The sequence below is a fragment of the Rattus norvegicus genome, chromosome 3 (genome assembly GCF_021556685.1).
Source record: "Rattus norvegicus strain SHRSP/BbbUtx chromosome 3, alternate assembly SHRSP_T2T, whole genome shotgun sequence".
Taxonomy (NCBI): Eukaryota; Metazoa; Chordata; class Mammalia; order Rodentia; family Muridae; genus Rattus; species Rattus norvegicus.
The window spans coordinates 127493958-127516389 of record NC_141536.1 but is presented as its reverse complement, the minus strand read 5'-3'; the positions used below and the strand labels follow the sequence as shown (position 1 = coordinate 127516389).

Below are 22432 nucleotides of genomic sequence, written 5' to 3'. Positions count from 1 at the left end.
AAGTTAAATCAGGAACAGATAAACCAGTTAAACAACCCCATAACTCCTAAGGAAATAGAAGCAGTCATTAAAGGTCTCCCAACCAAAAAGAGCCCAGGTCCAGACGGGTTTAGTGCAGAATTCTATCAAACCTTCATAGAAGACCTCATACCAATATTATCCAAACTATTCCACAAAATTGAAACAGATGGAGCCCTACCGAATTCCTTCTACGAAGCCACAATTACTCTTATACCTAAACCACACAAAGACACAACAAAGAAAGAGAACTTCAGACCAATTTCCCTTATGAATATCGACGCAAAAATACTCAATAAAATTCTGGCAAACCGAATTCAAGAGCACATCAAAACAATCATCCACCATGATCAAGTAGGCTTCATCCCAGGCATGCAGGGATGGTTTAATATACGGAAAACCATCAACGTGATCCATTATATAAACAAACTGAAAGAACAAAACCACATGATCATTTCATTAGATGCTGAGAAAGCATTTGACAAAATTCAACACCCCTTCATGATAAAAGTCCTGGAAAGAATAGGAATTCAAGGCCCATACCTAAACCTAGTAAAAGCCATATACAGCAAACCAGTTGCTAACATTAAACTAAACAGAGGGAAACTTGAAGCAATCCCACTAAAATCAGGGACTAGACAAGGCTGCCCACTCTCTCCCTACTTATTCAATATAGTTCTTGAAGTTCTAGCCAGAGCAATCAGACAACAAAAGGAGATCAAGGGGATACAGATCGGAAAAGAAGAGGTCAAAATATCACTATTTGCAGATGACATGATAGTATATTTAAGTGATCCCAAAAGTTCCACCAGAGAACTACTAAAGCTGATAAACAACTTCAGCAAAGTGGCTGGGTATAAAATTAACTCAAATAAATCAGTTGCCTTCCTCTATACAAAAGAGAAACAAGCCGAGAAAGAAATTAGGGAAACGACACCCTTCATAATAGACCCAAATAATATAAAGTACCTCGGTGTGACTTTAACCAAGCAAGTAAAAGATCTGTACAATAAGAACTTCAAGACACTGAGGAAAGAAATTGAAGAAGACCTCAGAAGATGGAAAGATCTCCCATGCTCATGGATTGGCAGGATTAATATAGTAAAAATGGCCATTTTACCAAAAGCAATCTACAGATTCAATGCAATCCCCATCAAAATACCAATCCAATTCTTCAAAGAGTTAGACAGAACAATTTGCAAATTCATCTGGAATAACAAAAAACCCAGGATAGCTAAAGCTATCCTCAACAATAAAAGGACTTCAGGGGGAATCACTATCCCTGAACTCAAGCAGTATTACAGAGCAATAGTGATAAAAACTGCATGGTATTGGTACAGGGACAGACAGATAGACCAATGGAATAGAATTGAAGACCCAGAAATGAACCCACACACCTATGGTCACTTGATTTTTGACAAAGGAGCCAAAACCATCCAATGGAAAAAAGATAGCATTTTCAGCAAATGGTGCTGGTTCAACTGGAGGGCAACATGTAGAAGAATGCAGATCGATCCATCCTTATCACCCTGTACAAAGCTTAAGTCCAAGTGGATCAAGGACCTCCACATCAAACCAGACACACTCAAACTAATAGAAGAAAAACTAGGGAAGCATCTGGAACACATGGGCACTGGAAAAAATTTCCTGAACAAAACACCAATGGCTTATGCTCTAAGATCAAGAATCGACAAATGGGATCTCATAAAACTGCAAAGCTTCTGTAAGGCAAAGGACACTGTGGTTAGGACAAAACGGCAACCAACAGATTGGGAAAAGATCTTTACCAATCCTACAACAGATAGAGGCCTTATATCCAAAATATACAAAGAACTCAAGAAGTTAGACCGCAGGGAAACAAATAACCCTATTAAAAAATGGGGTTCAGAGCTAAACAAAGAATTCACAGCTGAGGAATGCCGAATGGCTGAGAAACACCTAAAGAAATGTTCAACATCTTTAGTCATAAGGGAAATGCAAATCAAAACAACCCTGATATTTCACCTCACACCAGTGAGAATGGCTAAGATCAAAAACTCAGGTGACAGCAGATGCTGGCCAGGATGTGGAGAAAGAGGAACACTCCTCCATTGATGGTGGGATTGCAGACTGGTAAAACCATTCTGGAAATCAGTCTGGAGGTTCCTCAGAAAATTGGACATTGAACTGCCTGAGGATCCAGCTATACCTCTCTTGGGCATATACCCAAAAGATGCCTCAACATATAAAAGAGACACGTGCTCCACTATGTTCATCGCAGCCTTATTTATAATAGCCAGAAAATGGAAAGAACCCAGATGCCCTTCAACAGAGGAATGGATACACAATGGAATATTACTCAGCTATCAAAAACAACGAGTTTATGAAATTCGTAGGCAAATGGTTGGAACTGGAAAACATCATCCTGAGTGAGCTAACCCAATCACAGAAAGACATACATGGTATGCACTCATTGATAAGTGGCTATTAGCCCAAATGCTTGAATTACCCTAGATCCCTAGAACAAACGAAACTCAAGACGGATGATCAAAATGTGAATGCTTCACTCCTTCTTTAAATGAGGAAAAAGAATACCCTTGGCAGGGAAGGGAGAGGCAAAGATTAAAACAGAGACTGAAGGAACACCCATTCAGAGCCTGCCCCACAGGTGGCCCATACATATAGAGCCACCCAATTAGACAAGATGGATGAAGCAAAGAAGTGCAGACCGACAGGAGCCGGATGTAGATCGCTCCTGAGAGACACAGCCAGAATACAGCAAATACAGAGGCGAATGCCAGCAGCAAACCACTGAACTGAGAATAGGACCCCCGTTGAAGGAATCAGAGAAAGAACTGGAAGAGCTTGAAGGGGCTCGAGACCCCAAAAGTACAACAATGTCAAGCAACCAGAGCTTCCAGGGACTAAGCCACTACCTAAAGACTATACATGGACTGACCCTGGACTCTGACCCCATAGGTAGCAATGAATATCCTAGTAAGAGCACCAGTGGAAGGGGAAGCCCTGGGTCCTGCTAAGACTGAACCCCCAGTGAACTAGACTATGGGGGGAGGGCGGCAATGGGGGGAGGGTTGGGAGGGGAACACCCATAAGGAAGGGGAGGGGGGAGGGGGATGTTTGCCCGGAAACCGGGAAAGGGAATAACACTTGAAATGTATATAAGAAATACTCAAGTTAATAAAAAAAAAAAGAATATAAACCAAAAAAAAGAAAATTAAGAGTTGTCTGATTATGTATGATGATATTTGTGCTTTATCTACACCTACCCACTCATGCTAATTTTAACTTATGATAAAAAGAAATTAAGTTGTTCTGATAACTGAAATGGTTATCAATTCAGAATGGAAAATGCAGGCACACAGTGATCAGTATCATTGGCCATTTATGTTTTCAATAATAAAAATATCAGAGTTAGCAAGGTCATGCCCTCACCATCAACAAATTATAGTCCGGTATGATTAGAAGTAGTCAATACCAATGTAAACTTATAGAGGACAAAAAGAAGAAAAAAGTCACTCAAAGTTAAGCAATTTAATTTATTCAAGGCATTAAGACATCTAATGTTAAAGGCAACAGAACTGTTTATGTTAACAGGATGAAAAATTCTGCTTGATGTGCCAGAATTTGTTTCATTTGCTTAAAAAGTTTGAAAGGGGAGAAAAATAAAGACATGAGGTTTCTGAAAAATGCTTTTATTGAGTGTGGGTTAATGATGCCTTTAACTTGACTGCACTGAAAAAGATCTATTACAGTAAATTATGCCCTTAGATTGTCTTGGGGGAATGTCCAGAGACGATCAGCTAGAGGAGAAAGCATCACCCTGCAGTGGGCACCATCCCAGAGGCTGGCACCCAGACAGAATGGAAAGGGGAAAGGAAATTCCGATAGCACACTCATTTGTCTTTCTGTTTCTGACCACTGTGAGGTGAGCTACTTTCCCGAGCCATGCCAAGGCTGAAACCCCGGAAGCAGGAGTCACAATAAACACCTCCCCTCTCTATACACGCACCTCTTATAGCGTGGTTTTCTCTGGTGTCTTGTCATTTATCTAACACAATGAGTCAAAAATGCTGCCACCTGTAGACACATACATGGGAGTATGAAACCTAATGAATAAGCAACTTGAATACTAACATAGGTGAGAGCAAAATCAATTAAGAGCTTAATTATCAAAGTGTTTCCAAAGGTATGATTGCAGATAGATTTTTATACTAAAACTAGCTTTTAAAAATAATTCTTTTGCTTCCTCCTTTGGCAATAATTATGAAATTGCACTAAAAATATACATGAATCAAAGTCACAGCATAATACTTACAGATGGGATCCTTTATAAGACATAGCTACAATATAAGGCCCAGTTTCATGACTAAGTATATGAAAATGGTTGGTCTTTTTTTTTATTTCCTGGTTTACACTTAATAGTCAAACTCTTTCCTGGTCTAATAGCACAGGTTCCTGGTCTTCGATAGATTTGAGTATAAAGCCAGAGAACCCTCCATAGGAGAATTCTCATAATTCTGATACATATCACTGTGTAATTCAGGGTTCCATATAAAAATAATGACCATAACTGTACAATTTGTACAAAATTCTTTAAATGTTTAAATGTAGAGTAGATGATTAAAAAGCTAACATGTTGCCTATCTATGTGGTTATTGGAAAAATCTGTTTTGCTATATATGATGTACTGAGATATCGGGGAAAGATGCTATAAGACACTAAGCAGAATGTTATCTCATTTAAAATGAAGATTTAACTGTTTTTGTTTTATGTATATGACTGTTCTACTTGCACATATGTAAGTATATCACACACATACCTAGTGCCAGCAGAGTCCAGAAGAGGGAATCAGATCCCCAGAAACTGGAGCAACAGAGTTGTGAGATGTAATCTGCCAAGTGTGTACTGGGAACTGAGCCTGGGTCCTCTGGAAGAGCAGCAAGTGTTTTTAACACTGACATATCTTTCTAGCCCCCACAGTCCCATTTTTAAAAAAAATCAAATCAGTTGCAATAGGGCTTAAAAACCTACATACTAAAATGTAACCATAATTATTCATGTCATAAAATTGTTGATGTCTCTAATTCTGTCGAAATTGCTTCTCTGCATTTCCTAATTTAAAATTTTTATTATATGAATTTGTATATTTGGGAAGTTATGTGTGTACCGCAGCACACACATGGAGGTCAGATGACATCTTTCAAGAGTTGGTTTTTTTCCTTCTGTGTGAGTTCCAGTGATCTAACTCATGTTCTCAGGCTTGACAGCAAGCACCTTCACCCACTGAGCCATGTTACTGGTCCTATGTTTCTACTTCTTTCTAATACATATTCCTTTTTCTATTTAAAACAGGCCTGTGTTAAATTGCAATATTAGTAGGAACTGCATATAAATTATAGAATGCTCATATACAGAATTATTAATTTTAGAAAGAAAATGTAGGAATAATGTGCTTTTCTTATGTAAGACGAGTGATGGTTTTGCTGCTATGGTTTACCTTGCACCCTGTGCTAGATCTGCATTCATAGCTACTTACCAGTTGCAATCACTGCGCTGGAAATAAATTTTACATCACCACTGTAATTTCCATACTCATCTCTCATATGATGAACTCATAGCTGACTGAAATCATCATTGTTCTTCTTTTTTCTCTTCTTCAGTGCTTTTAATAGTAAATAACTCTTCTTGTCAGTAAAAAGAACAAGCTTAACAATACTTTAGCCTAATGACTCTATCTAGGATGACTTTTCCTTCAAAACAAATGTGAAGACAGGAACCCAAAGGGAAGGAGAAAGTTCAGAAAGAACCAAGCCCTGGAGGCTGTGTATCTGTGCTGAGAAGAGGGGAGGGGTTTGGAGAGAGAACATGCAGCTGGTCTTCCTGGCACATTGGTGTTCTCTTTAGTTAGAATGGAAAGGCAATTCCAAGGTAAGTAGGCAACATCAAGCTGTTGTACATAACACTCAATGTGAGAAGTATACTTTCCTCTAAACAGTGGGTTTCAGAGTCTTAAGGGAGAGTTTGGGTTCTACCCACTAAGTGTAGGCAGAAGAGCTCACTACCAGGAAGAAAATAAAGTTACATGACAATACCCGCACAACTTCATGATTCAAACTCTCTGGCAGGAACTGTATGTGCGTGTATGTGTGTGTGTGTGTGTGTGTGTGTGTGTGTGTGTGTATTATTTGCACATGTGTCCTGGTGCCCAAAGATACCAGAACAAGACATAAGATCCCTTGGAGCTGTACTTACAAGCAGATGGTGTGAACTACCCAACAAGGATGCTGGAAACGAAGGGCTCTCCATAAGAGAACCAAGCACTCCTAACCCTGAGCTGTCTCTGTAGACCCAGCAACCCAATTGTAAAACATAATCCTTTTAAATGTAATGTATCAGCAGTTATCATCTTTATTTTAAAAAAGCATATCTAGATGAAGATTTGCCTAGCATGAACAAGATCCCAGGTTCACACTGTGAGAGTGTGAACCTACAAATTACAGGGAAGCCACATTAATAATATGTCAATAATATGGCTGCCTAAACAGTATCAGAACAATACAATGTCAATAAACATGGTGCAAAAGAGGAAAAGTTCAATGAGTCCCACTCTTATGATAAAGAACTAAAGGCAACTAAGAATGGCTGAGGGAAAGATAATTAGTTTCTCCCAGGGATGAGCCCCTAACTCATTATCCACAACCAAGTAGACCAGCCCTGAAATCATATACACCCATGCCACACTAAATAAACTCAGCAAGTTTTATTTATATATTTATTCATGTATACTTATGTATATTTAACAACAATGGAGAATAAAGGTGATCAATTTGAGAGGGAGTGGGAAGGGACATATGAGTGGTTAGAGGGGAAGGGGGGTAAGATAATTATATTTTCCCTTAAAATTCTTAAATAAATTTTTACAAATCCCAGCCTTGGTTCTCAGTTGTTAACGTCTTTGGCCATAGTTGGTGAGGAATAAGGAGTGAAATCAGAGTGTGCAGAGTGCAGGGAGAGGAAGAGCTACTGGAAAGAGTGGGAGGAGAGGAAGCAGGACGATGAGAGGACTGAGCATAGCGATGGGAGAACCCAGAGCCAGTGCTTAGCCGCTGGTTGGCAAGAGAAATCTTTATAGACACAAGATGTTGTTCATAATCTACAAATAAAATATAAAAAATAAAGTATTTTATCAGACTTTAAAATCTGACACTTATATAGAAAAATATCAAATTTCCTTTTTCTTCTCTTTTAAAAATAAAAATAGACACAAGAATAGAAAGAAAACTAAAACTTTATACTGACTCATTTACTTAAAATTGGTCACTTCTGTGTAAAACTACACCAAGGACAACAATCAGCCGTACATAATCTTCCCTCAGAGTGCTTTTGTACCTGGAATAAAATAAATAAGTAAAATAAATAAAAGCATAGAAAATAATTTCAGTAGAATACACAGAATAATAAATACCAAACAGTAAAACAAAACCAAAATGTTCTCTGCTCCCCTAAATTGGTAAGTTTCTTTATAAAAAATATTCCCAAACACATTCAAATGAAATTCAGGTGGTACGAAAGCAAATCTTTCTGCTTACACAAAATCCTTTTCACCAGAGGTGAGTGGTTTTACTGAAAAGAAACTGAGCAGTGTACTCTTCAAACATGGATTTTGAGGGACTACATGACAGTGTACCATCGCTGACTGAAGGAAAACTGTCCAGGATTGATGACAGTATATAAAAAAGCCCACGGGAAAAAGTCAACATGTTCAAACTATTTGCTGAGCAAAGAACATCAAAAAAGACATGATTTGACAAATTCTTACAAATAATTAGATTAAGTAATAGGCTACTTGAGACCCATTCAAGAAGTCAGAAAATAACTCAAGCCAAAGATAATTTTTTTCCTCAGCTTAAATAGCACCATTGTTAGATTTTAAAAGATTTTAAATTTTTGGTATTTAAAATCAACAAATTTAAATATAGCCAACTTCTTTGAAATAGTCATATGGAAACCAGCTACCACAGAAGTATTCTAAATTATATATGCGCAAACACGAAAAGAACAGAATGGAGTTATTCTAATACAGGGCAACAATGCACTTAAGTATACACCACAAGATAAACATAAAAAGCCCAGTGGCAGGAATGGGCTACATCTTATGGGGTTTGGGGCATTTGAAGTCCCATAGACGCCATCTACCTCAAATGTTACAGGCTATTGCAATTGCTTTGGTTATTTTCCAGATCCTGACAGCAAGTAAGACTCTATTGTTGAAGAGAACACATACTGGAGGCAGAGGCCACAGTGAAAGCGAGGTGGGAGCTTCATCCCTGCTGACAGGTTTTCATGGTGCTTGAAGATATTGCCCATGCAGCCAGATTAGACAAACAATCATTAGTCATTCCGATCTCTGAATGCTGCACAATGGGCCAACTGGTATAGTAATGATAAGAACACCATTGGAATGACCACTCACTTTCTGATTATATTAAGTCATCCTCCATAGGATGAAAGACAAAACTGGCACTTCTATAGGGTCAGGAGCCTGTGTCTAGGCAGGTTACACAACCGAAGGGAGAACCCAGTACTATTAGTCTACTAAATAGGCAAAGTAGTATGCACTCCTGATAACATCATTGTATCCAGAGACTGGCGCAACTCTCACTTGAGAAGTCTCCTTACTGTAGGTGATAAGAAGCCTGTGAGTAGTCAACATGTAGAGAACAATGGACTTCAGAATTCGCAGCCCTACCTGGGACATCTATATTATATATTATATATTGCCCCCAAGGCTCAGGGATCGTTGGGAAGACAGGGCGAAAGGACTGGACTATAAGAGTCAGAAGTGGGGGTTGGGGATTTAGCTCAGTGGTAGAGCGCTTGCCTAGGAAGCGCAAGGCCCTGGGTTCGGTCCCCAGCTCCGAAAAAAAAAAAAAAAAAGAGTCAGAAGTGGCAGATGACTACAAGGAAACCCTGTGTGAGCACGGCAGGGCAGCTGCACACATGAGCTCAGAGTGGTTGTGACAGCATACACAAAATCCGGTGTGAGACAAAACAAGAGCAAACGTCAGCCTGGAGAGAAGAGTTACACACACAGCACCACCTCTAGCTGTACAGCTATTGGCAAATGCTGACTGCTAGAAGAGGAAAATACAGTTTTCTCTCAGAGTGTAGGAAAAGTTGACCACACTCCAGTGGAAGACCACACATCCAAGCACAAATTGAACTTGAGAGGTTCGAAAGAAAAAGGAGTGGGTACACAAAGTTGGATGGTTTGGAAGGAGGTTTAGATCTTGGAAAAACTAGGAGTTAAGAAGACTATGATCAAAACACACACAAAATCCTTGTAGAACTAGTAAGTTCACAAAAAGACTCCCAACAGTTAATTAGATGACACAAATGGGTGACGCAGGGCAAGGGCACTTCACAACCAGCCCTGTTTCCTACTGCACCTTCAGCTAAGATGCAGATGGGCCTTTACCTCACTCTCTGTCTTCAATTCAATGTCATAATAAAGGAAACTACAGTTTCTTATCAATTATTACTTTTAAGTCCTAGTATTGATTCTATATAAGAGAACAGTCTAGAGAAAAGACATGGATGAAGTTAACTGTCCAAGGTGACTAGACAGATGATACCTTTTGTACTGATGCAAGCAGACCTTCTGTTTAATTTATAGGAAATCTATAAATTAAATGGAAATGGTTTTAAAGACTATAATTTGAAAAGTCATTAAATGTGAAAACTTCATACCAAATTTGAATAGACCAAGGATTGTGTTTCAAGAACAACATTTTTAAAAACTGTCTTCTCAAAAAAACGATTTTGTTAAAATTACAACTCAGATGGATCCTATTGTAAAGCGCTTGTTTTGTAGTAGCATATTTAATTGCAAGAGTCATCAAAGCCATTTAATTATGGTAACTTTATTAAGCAACACATGGGGAACATGGCAGATATGATATGCCGTAAAAAAAAGCAGGAGAGATATTTATAAACTCAGTTTATCTCACCAGACTTGAGCCATAAATTAAATAAACTGGAAAAAAATCTATGGAAAAAAGTTAGGAGAGCGGACGTGCTAATTAAATGTGTACTTTGGCAATGGAGGTTAGCAGGAACGATATAAACACAGTGCAGCTGCCACTGTTGTTCAAGGTGTTGATGATGAACACAATGTTACTGGAGAAGCAGCTTCTTCATACCATTAAAAGGTAAAACTCAACCACAATGCTTAGATGAACCACTAAAGCATAGATTTAAGTAAAGGCCAATTTTTTCTTTTATTATATAGTTTTTTATAAATGTTATCCCTTATAACTTGAGGCATATTAGCAAGTCATTTACTGTATCAAAAAAAAAATTCGTGGCAGAAGCTGAGGGTGAAAACAGGCTAACAGACTTAAGACTTAGTGGGTTTAACCACTTGTTTAATGAGTTAAGTGTGTGTCTTCAGAGTGAAAAAACAACTTATCCATACGATGTTTCAAATGGTAACAGAGCTCTAAACCACAGGTATTACAAGTGAAACCTAAATAAACTAAAGCAGACAATTTTATCCATTTCAACATATTTGCTAAAATAATACAGAGCCTGGCTTTTGAAACTGACAGGGGATTTTGAAAACAGGTTTCGAATTTTTCAGGAAATTAATCCATATTTTGGAATATGTGTGATTCTTACTTTCAGTAAACACAAATGTGTTATCTGTACATATTCTTTTCTCGTGTATATTTATCATGTGTTTGTCTGTATGTTGTGGCACTCCTGGAGAGGTCACAAGATAACTCAGAGGGGTCAGATCTCAGCTCTCTCCTTTTGCAATGTGGGTTCCAGGGATGAAACTCAGGGCTCAAGGGTTGGTAGTAAACAGTTTTATCAGCCTGACCCATCTTACTGGTCCAACTTACTGGTAAGTTTGTTTTTACCTTGAAGATGTGCATCTAACTCATTCAAACAAGTGGCTAAATCTTAATGGATTTATCCACCATTATTGTGGGAGATGAGCTCATGTACAGATCAGAAGACAACTTGGAAAAGGTGACTCCTGACCCTTTGCTAGCCCCAGTTTCCAAATGGAATTCGAAGAGCTACAATCTTCAACAACAACAACAACAACACTAACACCACTTTTTATTAGACCTGTAAAGACAAAAATCTACCTTCCAGACAAAAATCTCTGTCTCTGGTGGAAGGTATCATAAAATATTATGCACATTTACACTAAATCATTCATAAGTTCAAACATTCCATGAGCATTCTAAGAGAATTTAAATTTGAGAAAGTACAATGGAAATATTGTATGAAGTTTTCAAATTACTAAGTTGGTAAATATTAAATACTGCAAAAATTAAGTTTGAAATGTAAAACAGAGTTAAAGTTCACCCTGGACTTCTAAGTATCCCTCTTATTAAACTCTGTTACCTGGGAATCTACTGATAAGGAAACATTAGAAACTGTTATTTCTAAAATTCTCTAGTATACATCTTAAACTTACTGTTAATAATTATACATACAGTAAACACAAGTAAACAAGTCAATTTTTCCTCAAAGATTTATCTTTCGACATCTATGAGAGAAATAAATACAGAAATTAACAGTGTTTTTGAACACCAACTCTGAGCTGGATCATAAACAAAACCTAAGCATGACATCAACTAATGTTTACTCGTACCTAACACAATGTGAAAGGAAACCAAGGGAAGCTAGAGAACACTACAGCCAAGAAGCAAGGCAAAGACTTAAGACAAACTGTAATTATCTTTAGTGAAAATAAAGCCATAGAAACTGTGCTGCAAGCTGAGACACAGGACGACTAAACATATGAGCCCTGTGAGAACTGTGTGGAAGTGAGAAGTATTCTGTAGGCAAAAGGGAGACAGTACAGTGGGCAATGCTCCCAGAGTTATGTGCCACTAAAGCTCTGCTGACACAAATAACACACCGGTGTGCTTGTCTCTCCCTGCTCTCAACCATCTTCATCAACAAAACATGTAGGCTATTTCTAAAGATCACTGAACAAATAGGAAATGTTTTCTAGTATAAAAATGTAAAATTCTGACTGCTTAACAATATTATCGGCCTGGAATATGGGGCGGTGACAAACGTGCTTAGTACGCATGAAGTTCTCCGTTCCATCCACGGCATTACAAAAATACAGAGCCTAACGTACTTAACTATTAACTCAATTATTTGGTCCCTGGCTGTACCTTAATCTCCGTGAAGAGGCATCCAAGCCCAGGACCCTATCTTCTTACATTCAGTGCCTAATCCCAATACCAAACATTTGGGTAGTGCCTATTAGCTGAGTGGATAAAAAGTGAATGAAGTCACAGTAAAACATAAAAAAATAAATGGATGAAGAAAAACAGGTCAAAAGAAAGACTGAGCTAAAATACTAAGAAAACTCTACAGTTTTCTTACCCTACAGTGGGCAGAACTAAAATCCCATTAAGATGGTAAAATTCAGTAAGTGCTTTTATTAAAAATGTAACTTATGAAAAGCAGTGATGTCAGTCCAAGCTTTAAGAAAATGGGGAAAGTGTGCAATATATCTTTTGCAATACAAATGTATCTTCACACAATTATTTCAGTTTTGATTATTCTTTGAAAAGTATATATATATATATATATATATATATATATATATATATATATATATATATATATCCCAATTAGTTACCTAGGCCGCTCATAAATTGCCCTTCATACAAGAAAAAAAGCAATTTTGGCTAATGGCATTCTTAAATACATACTCATCCACATCTATTCAAGCACTAGGATTTTTTTTCTAAAACATCCTTAAAAATATGAGTTTCTAGAAATGAAAGATGCAAAGGGTATAAAATTTAGATTAAATTAGGAGGGGGATGTTGTACAGTGTACATTCCGTCCATTTTTTATCCACACATTTTCCAACATTGACACTTTACCTTATTTATAACATAGCTCCATATTTACATAGTTACATATTTAATTCTAGATGAATATACTTCATTTGCTAACTTTTCCAGAAAAATAATTTTAGACATGCAAAAGATCATAAAAGATCATTATTTCACAGTGGCCTTGATGAGGCTTCACATTTTAAAGTGTGCATGAACTTAGATACTACTAAGTGATCACATTCAGGGGAAAAGAAGATAAAAAATGTTTTTATCAAAATGGAAATTCTTGCATTGATTTTTCTTTTCTTCACACAAGTGGTCATTAAACACAAATTCCACACATATTAGACACATTTGTAAAAATGTTCACATTAAACAGAATTATCACAGTGTTGTAAAATGTCAGCCTCACTTCAGATTCCTGCTGGTCAGTGATCTCACTCTCTTATCAAGCATGTGAAACGCTCTTCAAACTGAATGTGGCTGCTAGGTGGCTCCACAAGCCCTGCTTGGTTAACAACAGTACTATCAGGAAATAGGGGTCTCTCTGACAAAGTAACCTACCACATTTCCCAGAACATCACACGGAACAGCCAGACTCGTGATAAAGCCCTCCAACAGTGGGAAAACAGTGCCCTTCAAGAAAAACGACCTATTGACTAAATACACTGAAAATATACAAGGCCAGCTCCTAAAAACAAGCTGTCATAACGTGACTCCCATGAATTAGCTGGGCAAGCTTCTCCCTCATCAAATTCACAGTCTACTTACTTTTAAAGAATGTAAGAATGTAGGCATTCAGACATACAGGAAAAGAGGAAGGAAGGAAGGAAGGAAGGAAGGAAGGAAGGAAGGAAGGAAGGAAGGAAGGAAGGAAGGAAGGAGTTGTACTAACTTATTACATAATGCTATATTAGTCTGCCAGGGATACTTTCAGGCATTTTGTATATATATGTACTCACCCTAAGGATTGCTCAATTTATGCTTTTATAATCCCTACTATATAGACATTCTGAGTATTATTCTAACCACAAGTGAATATAAAATGGACCTAAGAAATAAGAATTTCAGATACTATTTATACATAGCAATAATAATTTTTATTATTATTAATGAAGCTCTGATCAATTTCAGATTTATCATGAACTTAACAGGTAGAAGGTGAAAGCTCTGGAAGCAGTAGCAACTGCAAGCATCACATTTTATTACTGGCATCAGACTTTTAAGACCATCAGTTTTCTTAGTGAAACAATGAGTGCGGCTGATGCAGCACAATGTAATGTGACAGAGCTCTTTGGAAACATCCAGGCATGCTACAGCCATTGCCAGGCAAGACACACCAGTGCCCTCCTTCACAGGAGGGAGCCAGGGAGCATGGTCGGGTGGCATAATAGAAAGAAAATGACTTGGGGGGTCCTCGGGCAGTTGCCCAGGTGATAAGAAAGCTCTAAGCTGAAAAGCCTGTGGTCGCTAAGCAGCAGCAGAGACAAGGAGAGATTCTAGCCAGCTTCACAGCACCTGCGGTAAGTTCTGATTGGTGGAATCACAGCACACCCTGGTGACAAAAACAGGCTACCTCTGGCTGGCCTGAAGCTCCGCTAAACGCAAAGCAGAACAAGCTACACAAGCCTTCCATCTTCCTGAAAAGATCACAGACAATGAATAGGAAAACCAAAGCAAGCAGGCGACACAAATGCGAAGGTTCTGAAGTCAGCTAGCTGTCACTTCCCTGCAGCGTGGCCTTGGGGAAGTTTTTAGATTGTAACTCAATTTCGCATTAAAAAAAAAAAAAGTCCTCACTTTATGTAGTACCTGTAACATGCTTGGTACAGAGCCTTGTAAACAGAAAGAACTATAGGGACTCATGCAAATGAATGGATGAGGTTAATGTAAAGCTAGGATTAAGCTAAAAGAACGTCTATTTAAAATCAATAATATTCAAAAAATATTCAGTTAAGGGCATGCGATGTGTCCTCCAGCACATGTGTCCCTCTCAGTTTTTATACCAAGATTGTCTCCTTTCACAAACAAGACCAAAAATTGAGCCCCAAACAAAACTATGAAGTACAGTTCAGCAGTAGAAAGTTTACCTAAGTTTGTGAGGTCCAAGGTTAGTCCCGTGTACCACGATTAAAAAAAGGAGAAGGGAGGAACGGTGAGGACAGGAGAGGATGTAAAGTGGTACAGCCGGGAATCAGACCTGGATGTCACTAACCCAGACTTAGTGGGTGACACACTGACTCTACTGCTCCGGTGTTGTTTAAGATTGGGCAGCATCTCCTGTAGACAAGGCTGTCCTCCAATTTGCCAAACATGTTGCGAAGGATAACCCTGAACCTCGGTCCTCCTGCCCCTGCCTCCTAAGTGCTGGAGTTACAGACCTTAGCCGCCATGCTTGATTTAGACAGAGCTGGGGTTCAAAACTGAAAACCTCCTAAATGCTAGACAAGAGTCCTCCCGATCAAGCTGCATGCCCAGGCTCTGGTCCCATTTCATGGCTGAGGAACCTGAAGTATCTCAGCTAAAGGCCTGTCCAAGGCTCATGGATTAATAAGGAGGTAAATCATCTAGAGTACTGGGAAAATGTTTATTTCTCTGTCCCACACAACTCGATAGATATAACACCACTGTCACTGGAGACCGTCTCTGGAGCCACAGTCTTTTAACTAGTAAAAAACAAACAAACCACCCTACCCACAGCACACCCCAAATACTAGCAGAAAGGTCAGATATCTATCCAAAGAAGCATGCTAAAGTTTCTGTTTCTCCAACACAGAAGGGAAGGTGAATGAAGTTCCGGGTAAGAAAAGGAGCCCACTAGCTTCCTATCCTAGCTAAGACTCTTGGTGACTGATGAAAGAACTTTCTAACCATGCATTCCACTCGACCATGCCCAGGCTGGAAAGGAAAGGAAAGGCAGGCAATTCCCCATCCAAGGCTCGTCTAGAGGTCATCTCTCAGCAACCAGAGCAAAGGTCATACAGATACTATATAACCACACTCTGTAGTGAAAAACCAGCTATTTTATAGCAACAGTGAGAAGATGAAGGAATACTGAAACATTAACAACTCTAGTTTAGGGCCTCAGCATTGCACAAAAATAAATGTGTTTCTTTCCAGATGAACTGAATATCTAGATTTAATTCTACGCTAAGCCAAAAGAAAGACATTATTTTTGGGTCTTCTTTATGACCATTATTTCAGGCGCTTCCTTACACAACTCATAAAACAAAATGTCTATTTAAATTTCACAGGCTTCCATTTTAATGTCTTTTATAGATATTGAAATGTAAACAGTAATTTTTCTTTCCAAACAACAAATGCATGTTCAAGACATAGTATATACCTCTATTACAGAATGCTTTCCCTCCACTTTGAGATTTGGTTTTATGTATGGTAGAATCTCTGAACAATACAGCCTCAGACTATATTACAGTATTAACACAGTAACTATCAATAGGACAAAGGCACAAAGTAATAATTAATAACCACCTCATGCCATTCTAACATGTTATGCTAGCCACATTTTTGCGTTAACTTTTGTGTGTAGATACACAGTGAAAAGACATTGGCTAGAGTAGTTTCTCTAGCACCCAGAGGTCTTACCTGTGATCCTCACCCAAGGGCAAGATGGGGCTATATGTAAATTCTCTCAGCAAAGTTTTAGTAAATAATGCTGTATTATTAGCTACAACTGCCACATTAATTATGCCTAACAAAATAATTACCTAAAACAATTTCCAGAAAAAAAGGATTTATTTGGGCTCAAGGTGTCTGTCTGTCTATCATAGGACATAGTGGAGAAGAGCAGTCACATACATCCTGGCGATGAGGGAATGAGGAAAGGACCATCAAAGACATCGCATCCAGAGGCATGTTTACCAAGCCCTCAGACCCAGTCAGGTTGTAAAATGAGGATTTTTCACAGTCACTACCTTGCAGTATGTTAATGAAGTAATTATTTAAAATCCATTTTGTTTCCCTTTGTGATATGATGATTTTCTGTAGAGGGTGTTTTGTCTCCCTTATCATTTGTGTAATGGCCATAGACGTTTTAGTTCCTACTTCCCAGGAGGTTTATAAAATTATTGCTCATAGTAATCAATTTTGAAATAACAATTTAACTTTGGTTACATACAGAACTTCAACAGTTTCACTGAGTAAACCAGATTGAAACTGCTCTAAGTTTTTCTAGTGTTGTATGGAATTGCAGTTTTCAGACTAGCCAAGAATGATTTTATTTTACAAAGTAACAGCTTTGACCAGAGTTACTCCACTAAGAGTGTAAGTGCCAAGAAAGAATGACTCTGCACATCTTGTTTATGCAAGTGAGTAACCACCATCTGCCAGCACTCTGCCGGCACAAACTGATCACTTATGTATGCCAACAAAGGACGACACTGGAATATACACCAAATCACGTACAAAGCAGATGTAAGAGCCTATCAATCATACCAGACGAAATGCCTTCACTTGTATTTGTAAAAGGAGTATGCTAAGACCAGATGACACGTGACACCAATCCTGAGGAATACTGTCTTAGTTAATATTGCTGTGATGGTACCACCAACCAAGGCAGCTTTTAGAAGGATGGATTCATCCAGTTCACAGTTTCAGAGAACTAGCAGTGCGCTGTGGTAGGGATACACGGCAGCAGGCTTCAGAGGGCATGGACACAGAACAGTTGAGAGTTTACATCTTATACTGCAAACAGGAAGCAAAGAAAGCAGACTCAAAATGGCACATTTCTTATCCCTATGGCAGACACACTTCCTCCACCAAGGCCGTACCTCCTATGCCTGCCTAAATAGGACCACCAACCGAAAACAAAGTATTTCAATGCCCAAGAATATGGGTGGCATCTCGCTCATGTTAATATATGGTTACTCGTCCCAGTTAGGGAATGATAGACCAGAGCTGAGATATAACCAGAGTCCAGACTGATGAACCAAAGCATTTTCCTGGGGTAACTTAGGAACATGAGTAAGGACATATTTACAGCACACAAACCACACAAACATGGCTATATAACTGAAATGTACCTCAGCATGGGTAGCAGCTCACTAAGCTAGAAACTTGGAATGCTAAGTGTAACCAGAAGGCAGCTAAATAATTAATGTGACTAGTAATTAATATGGTAATAAAACCCTGTGTTTGCCAACAGCAGCTATCGAAGGAAATCAGGACTATTTGGTAAATTACAACCAATGAAACTGATGTCGTTTGTAAATGTATTGATTGTTCAATAAACTGTGACCCTGTAAAAAGACAGAGGTATCTATGTTTCTGACGAACCATGCACAATAATTTACCCTTGCCATTTTTGATGTCATAATTTATATAACATACTATCTTATGTTGTTATAGTGACAGTTATTGAAAAGGTTTGCCTTGCAACTTTCATGCTAAACTAATAAATGATTTACATACCAATATTAGGTCATCAGAACTCTCTAAATTGGACTGCATATTGGTGAGCCTTATGCATCTACATATTTTCATCTTATGAACTAGCATCCATTCATTTTATCTAGAAGATTTCCCTTTAGCCATTCTAAGAAAGAGCTAATGATGAACTCTCTGAATATTTCTTTGAGAAATTCTTCGTTTTTCTATCACTTTTTGAGTGACAACTGCTCTGAGTATTCTTGGTCGGTACTATTTTTCTCTCAACATTTTAACAAACCACCACACTTCTTTATTTTTTTTTACATTTTTTCTTTTACTGGATTTTATTATTTACATTTTAAATGTTATCCTCTTTCCTGGTTTCCCTCCAGAAACCTGCTATCCTATCCTCCCTTCCCCCTCTTCTGTAAAGGTGCTCCCTTTCACCCACCAACTCCCTCCACATCTCCCAGCTCTGACATTCCCCTATACTGAGGCATCGAACCTTGACAGGACCAAGGGCCTCTCCTTCCACTGATGCCCGACAAGGCCATCCTCTGCTGCATATGCAGATGGAGCCATAGGTCCATCCCTGTGTACTTTTTGGATGGTGGTTTAGTACCTGAGAACTCTGGGGGAGGTCTGGTTGGTTAATATTGTTGTTCTTCTGATGGGGTTACAAACCCACTCAGCTCCTTCAGTCCTTTCTCTAACCCCTACATTAGGGACCTTGTTCACAGTCCAATGGTTGGCTGCGAGCATCCCCCTCTATATTTGTCAGGCTCTGGCAGAGCCTCTCAGAAGATAGCTATATCAGGTCCCTGTCCTCGTGCACTTCTTGGCATCTGCAATATTGTCTGGGTTTGGTGTCTGTATATGGAATGGATCCCCAGGTGGGGCAGTCTCTGGATGGCATTTCCTTCAGTCTCTGTTCCAAACTTTGTCTCCTTATTTCCTCTTGTGAGTATTGCTTTTCCACATTCTAAGAAGGTCTGAAGCATCCCCACTTTGGTCTTCCTTCTTCTTGAGCTCCATGTAGTATGTGAATTGTATCTTGGGTATTCCGAGCTTTGGAGCTAATAACCACTTAGCAGTGAGTGCATACCTTGTATGTTCTTTTGTGATTGGGTTACCTCATTCAGGATGATATTTTCTAGCTCCACCCACTTGTCTAAGAATTTCATAATAACCAGAAGCTGGAAAGAATCCAGATGTCCTTCAACAGATGAATGGACATTTACACAATGGAGTACTACTCAGCTGTTAAACCACCATACTCCTACAAGTTTTCTGTTGAAAAACATAAACCAATAGCCTTCCGTGTCTCCTGTATCTTGAGGCTTAATAATTTGGTTGTAATACATCTTAGAGACATCTTTAGGTAGGATCTGATTAAAGATATTTAACTTTCATGGCTGTGTAAGGATTGAATTGACTCAGAACCCCCCAAGACCAAATTCTTAGCTCAAAGAAGACTTACTTGCCCCAGAGGGACAAAGGGCAGCTAATAAGAGACAAAGAGAGCAGATAGAGGATGAGGAAAAAAAGGGTGAAGGGAACAAGGGAGAGGGGAGAAAAGTGGCAAAGAAGAGGTGTGAAATAATTGTCCCAGGGGACAAAGGACTGCCTCAGAATAGACAAGAGCGATGTGGCCCATAGCCAAATGGAAGCTTATGAAAGTAAAAGGGGAACCTCCATGTTAAGAAGAAGTGTTGAATTTTAATTGGACATGTTGATTAGGTGAGCCAAAGGGGGCTTCTGATTTCTGGACTTCAATACTTTGATAGCTACATCTTGGTAGTCAGCCTTAGGAGGAGGAAGTAGTCAAATAAGGGAATGGACAGCGGTGACAAGCTTTAGGGATGTGATCTAATAGTTTTTAGCAAGGCAGCAGGAATTGGGGAGAAGGGCAAGACCTGCCAGAGCTGTGTGCTAGTGTCCCTTCATCATGTTCAATATCTACCCTCAGATTTGAAAGGTTTTCAGCCATTATTTCTTTAAATACACTTTCCCCCTAGTTTTATAGGAGTGAGGTCTTGCTCCTCTAAAATCCTCATAATGGACATGATAATTCTGATAGTGTGACCAGTGTCCCACAGGTCCCTACTCTTTTCTCTCTTCTGAATAGACATTTTCTCAAGAGTTCTTTATAGAGATTCCTCAGTTTGATAAGCCTAATATCAATGCTCTCTAAATATTTCATTCATTTCATACTGTGTTCTTCACCCAGAATTTCTGTTTGGTGTTTTCATATTAATAATTTCAATCTCCTTTTCAGAGTTTCTGGATTTGTTCATGCATTATTTTTGAGGCTCACTGAGCTGCCCACTTTCTCTACAGCTCTGTGTCCATGGCACATTGAGTATGTATTTTCTTTACTTATAATATCTTTGGAATTAGATTTAAGAAGTACGAATTGTGATGTACATGAATCATGTAAGTTATAAAATAACTCATGTCTTTTTCAATACAGAAAGAACAGAGATAATTCATGAATAATATCAGTTACACAGTAAATAAAGCTTTATATCACATATTATTATTCATCATATGAAACAATGAGATAATGAGACACAGCTGCCTCACCCCTCCATTAATTTTATGTGTAACTGTTACCCTTGTTCCCATGGGAATTTTGTATTTCTTACCTACTTGATGAACAGCATCAATGGAATAAATTATAAAATGATTTCTCCATTTCACAGCATGGAAGTCATTTAAAACTATCTACTTATTGGTATGAATTTTTGTCATTCTCCTCATAAATGAAAAGGAGGTTACTGCTGACCAGACTCTAGTTAAATATAATTGAACATATTAGACTCCTATAATACTTGGTGCATGAAAACAACTGCCACTGCTGCTGAAAGAGCATGCTTCTCTCAGTAAAATAATAAGAGTTAAGTGTTATGGGGAAAATATAATCTCTTCAGCAACTTCCAAAGTGTGTTTTAAGTCAAAAGTCTATTTCCAGATTATTATTCAGAAAATTGAAGTCTAAATCGATGTATGAGGTTCTGTCAAACTCCAACTCTGGATTGATATAAAATAGGCTGCCAATTATTGTTAAGATCATGTATAAGATCTTTGCTCAGAAAACTATGTAGCCAACACTGGATCCCTGAGAAAGCAGACCTCTTCTCCAAGATGAGCATGCAGAATGTTAACTTTGATTAACTTTGGGATCAAACCTATGGAAAGACAAGAAGTCTGGATAGAGAAAAAGTAACCTAGAAAACTTCCTGGGTGATGTCACAGGAACACAGGATGTAGATTGCCCCTCATAGTTGTCCCTAATCAGGCCAAGATAGCCAGACCATAATAGTCACGTCACAATCAGTGATGACAGTGGGCCTAATTGGGAAAGAGGCTATACCCACCACACAGCATCTAAGCAGCCAAGTTAGCTCCTCATGTTGTACTCAGAGGAGTGAAGACAAAAGTCCATTATCCAGATGCTCTGTGATTTCCAGAGAGCCCGGATCACAACAAAAATGATAACAACGTAAAAATATTATAAGCCAAAAGTGGACTTGATACACCTATCCTACAAGACATCCTGTGTACTCTCTGGTATTCTTTATTTGTATTGATAACTGAAAGTTCAGTTCACTGCTGCTGCCACTGAGGGAGAGAAGTACTATACCACATACTGCTAGTCCTAGAAAAAACCAAACTACAAAACTTACATAAGTTTCTGCTAAATTTTATTACTTTCACTCATCATAAATTAGTAAGAAACACAAGCTGAAGCATCACAAGCTCGGGACTGCCCATATCCACTACATTGAATTCAGAAATTAAAAATATATATCTTGGTACAGGCTAATACCTGGCAACTATCTAGGAGCAGGGCCAGGTATGCATGTAGGCCAGAGGAAGTTTGCCAATGAGAAGACAGTCAGAGGAAGGTGCCCTGGGAGCTCACGTTATTATAAAGTAGAGATTTTAAACCAAGGTAACAAGTCCTAGCATGGTACATGTAAAATAGATAAAAGGCATGAACTTGAACTGTACGACAATGATGTCACACCTTTAACATCATTTACCTGGGTGAAAGTGGTGCAGCTTCAAACTTGCCCTCCAGACTTCGAAGCTATGCTCTCAGTCTACCTGGCAAGGCATTACAAGGTTCCAGACTA

General features: G+C 38.6%; 1 protein-coding gene across 14 annotated transcripts in view; it reads right to left on the bottom strand.

Annotated features, from left to right (window-relative positions):
- Positions 1-22432, bottom strand: part of Macrod2 (mono-ADP ribosylhydrolase 2) — a 2026216-nt gene that overhangs the window by 1917360 nt on the left and 86424 nt on the right. For 2 of the 14 annotated variants that reach the window (NM_001428719.1, NM_001428722.1), the window contains one exon: positions 6764-7407. In NM_001428719.1, the coding sequence (NP_001415648.1) occupies positions 7336-7407 (72 nt within the window). In that variant the 3' untranslated portion in view covers positions 6764-7335. 14 annotated transcript variants of the gene reach the window in all.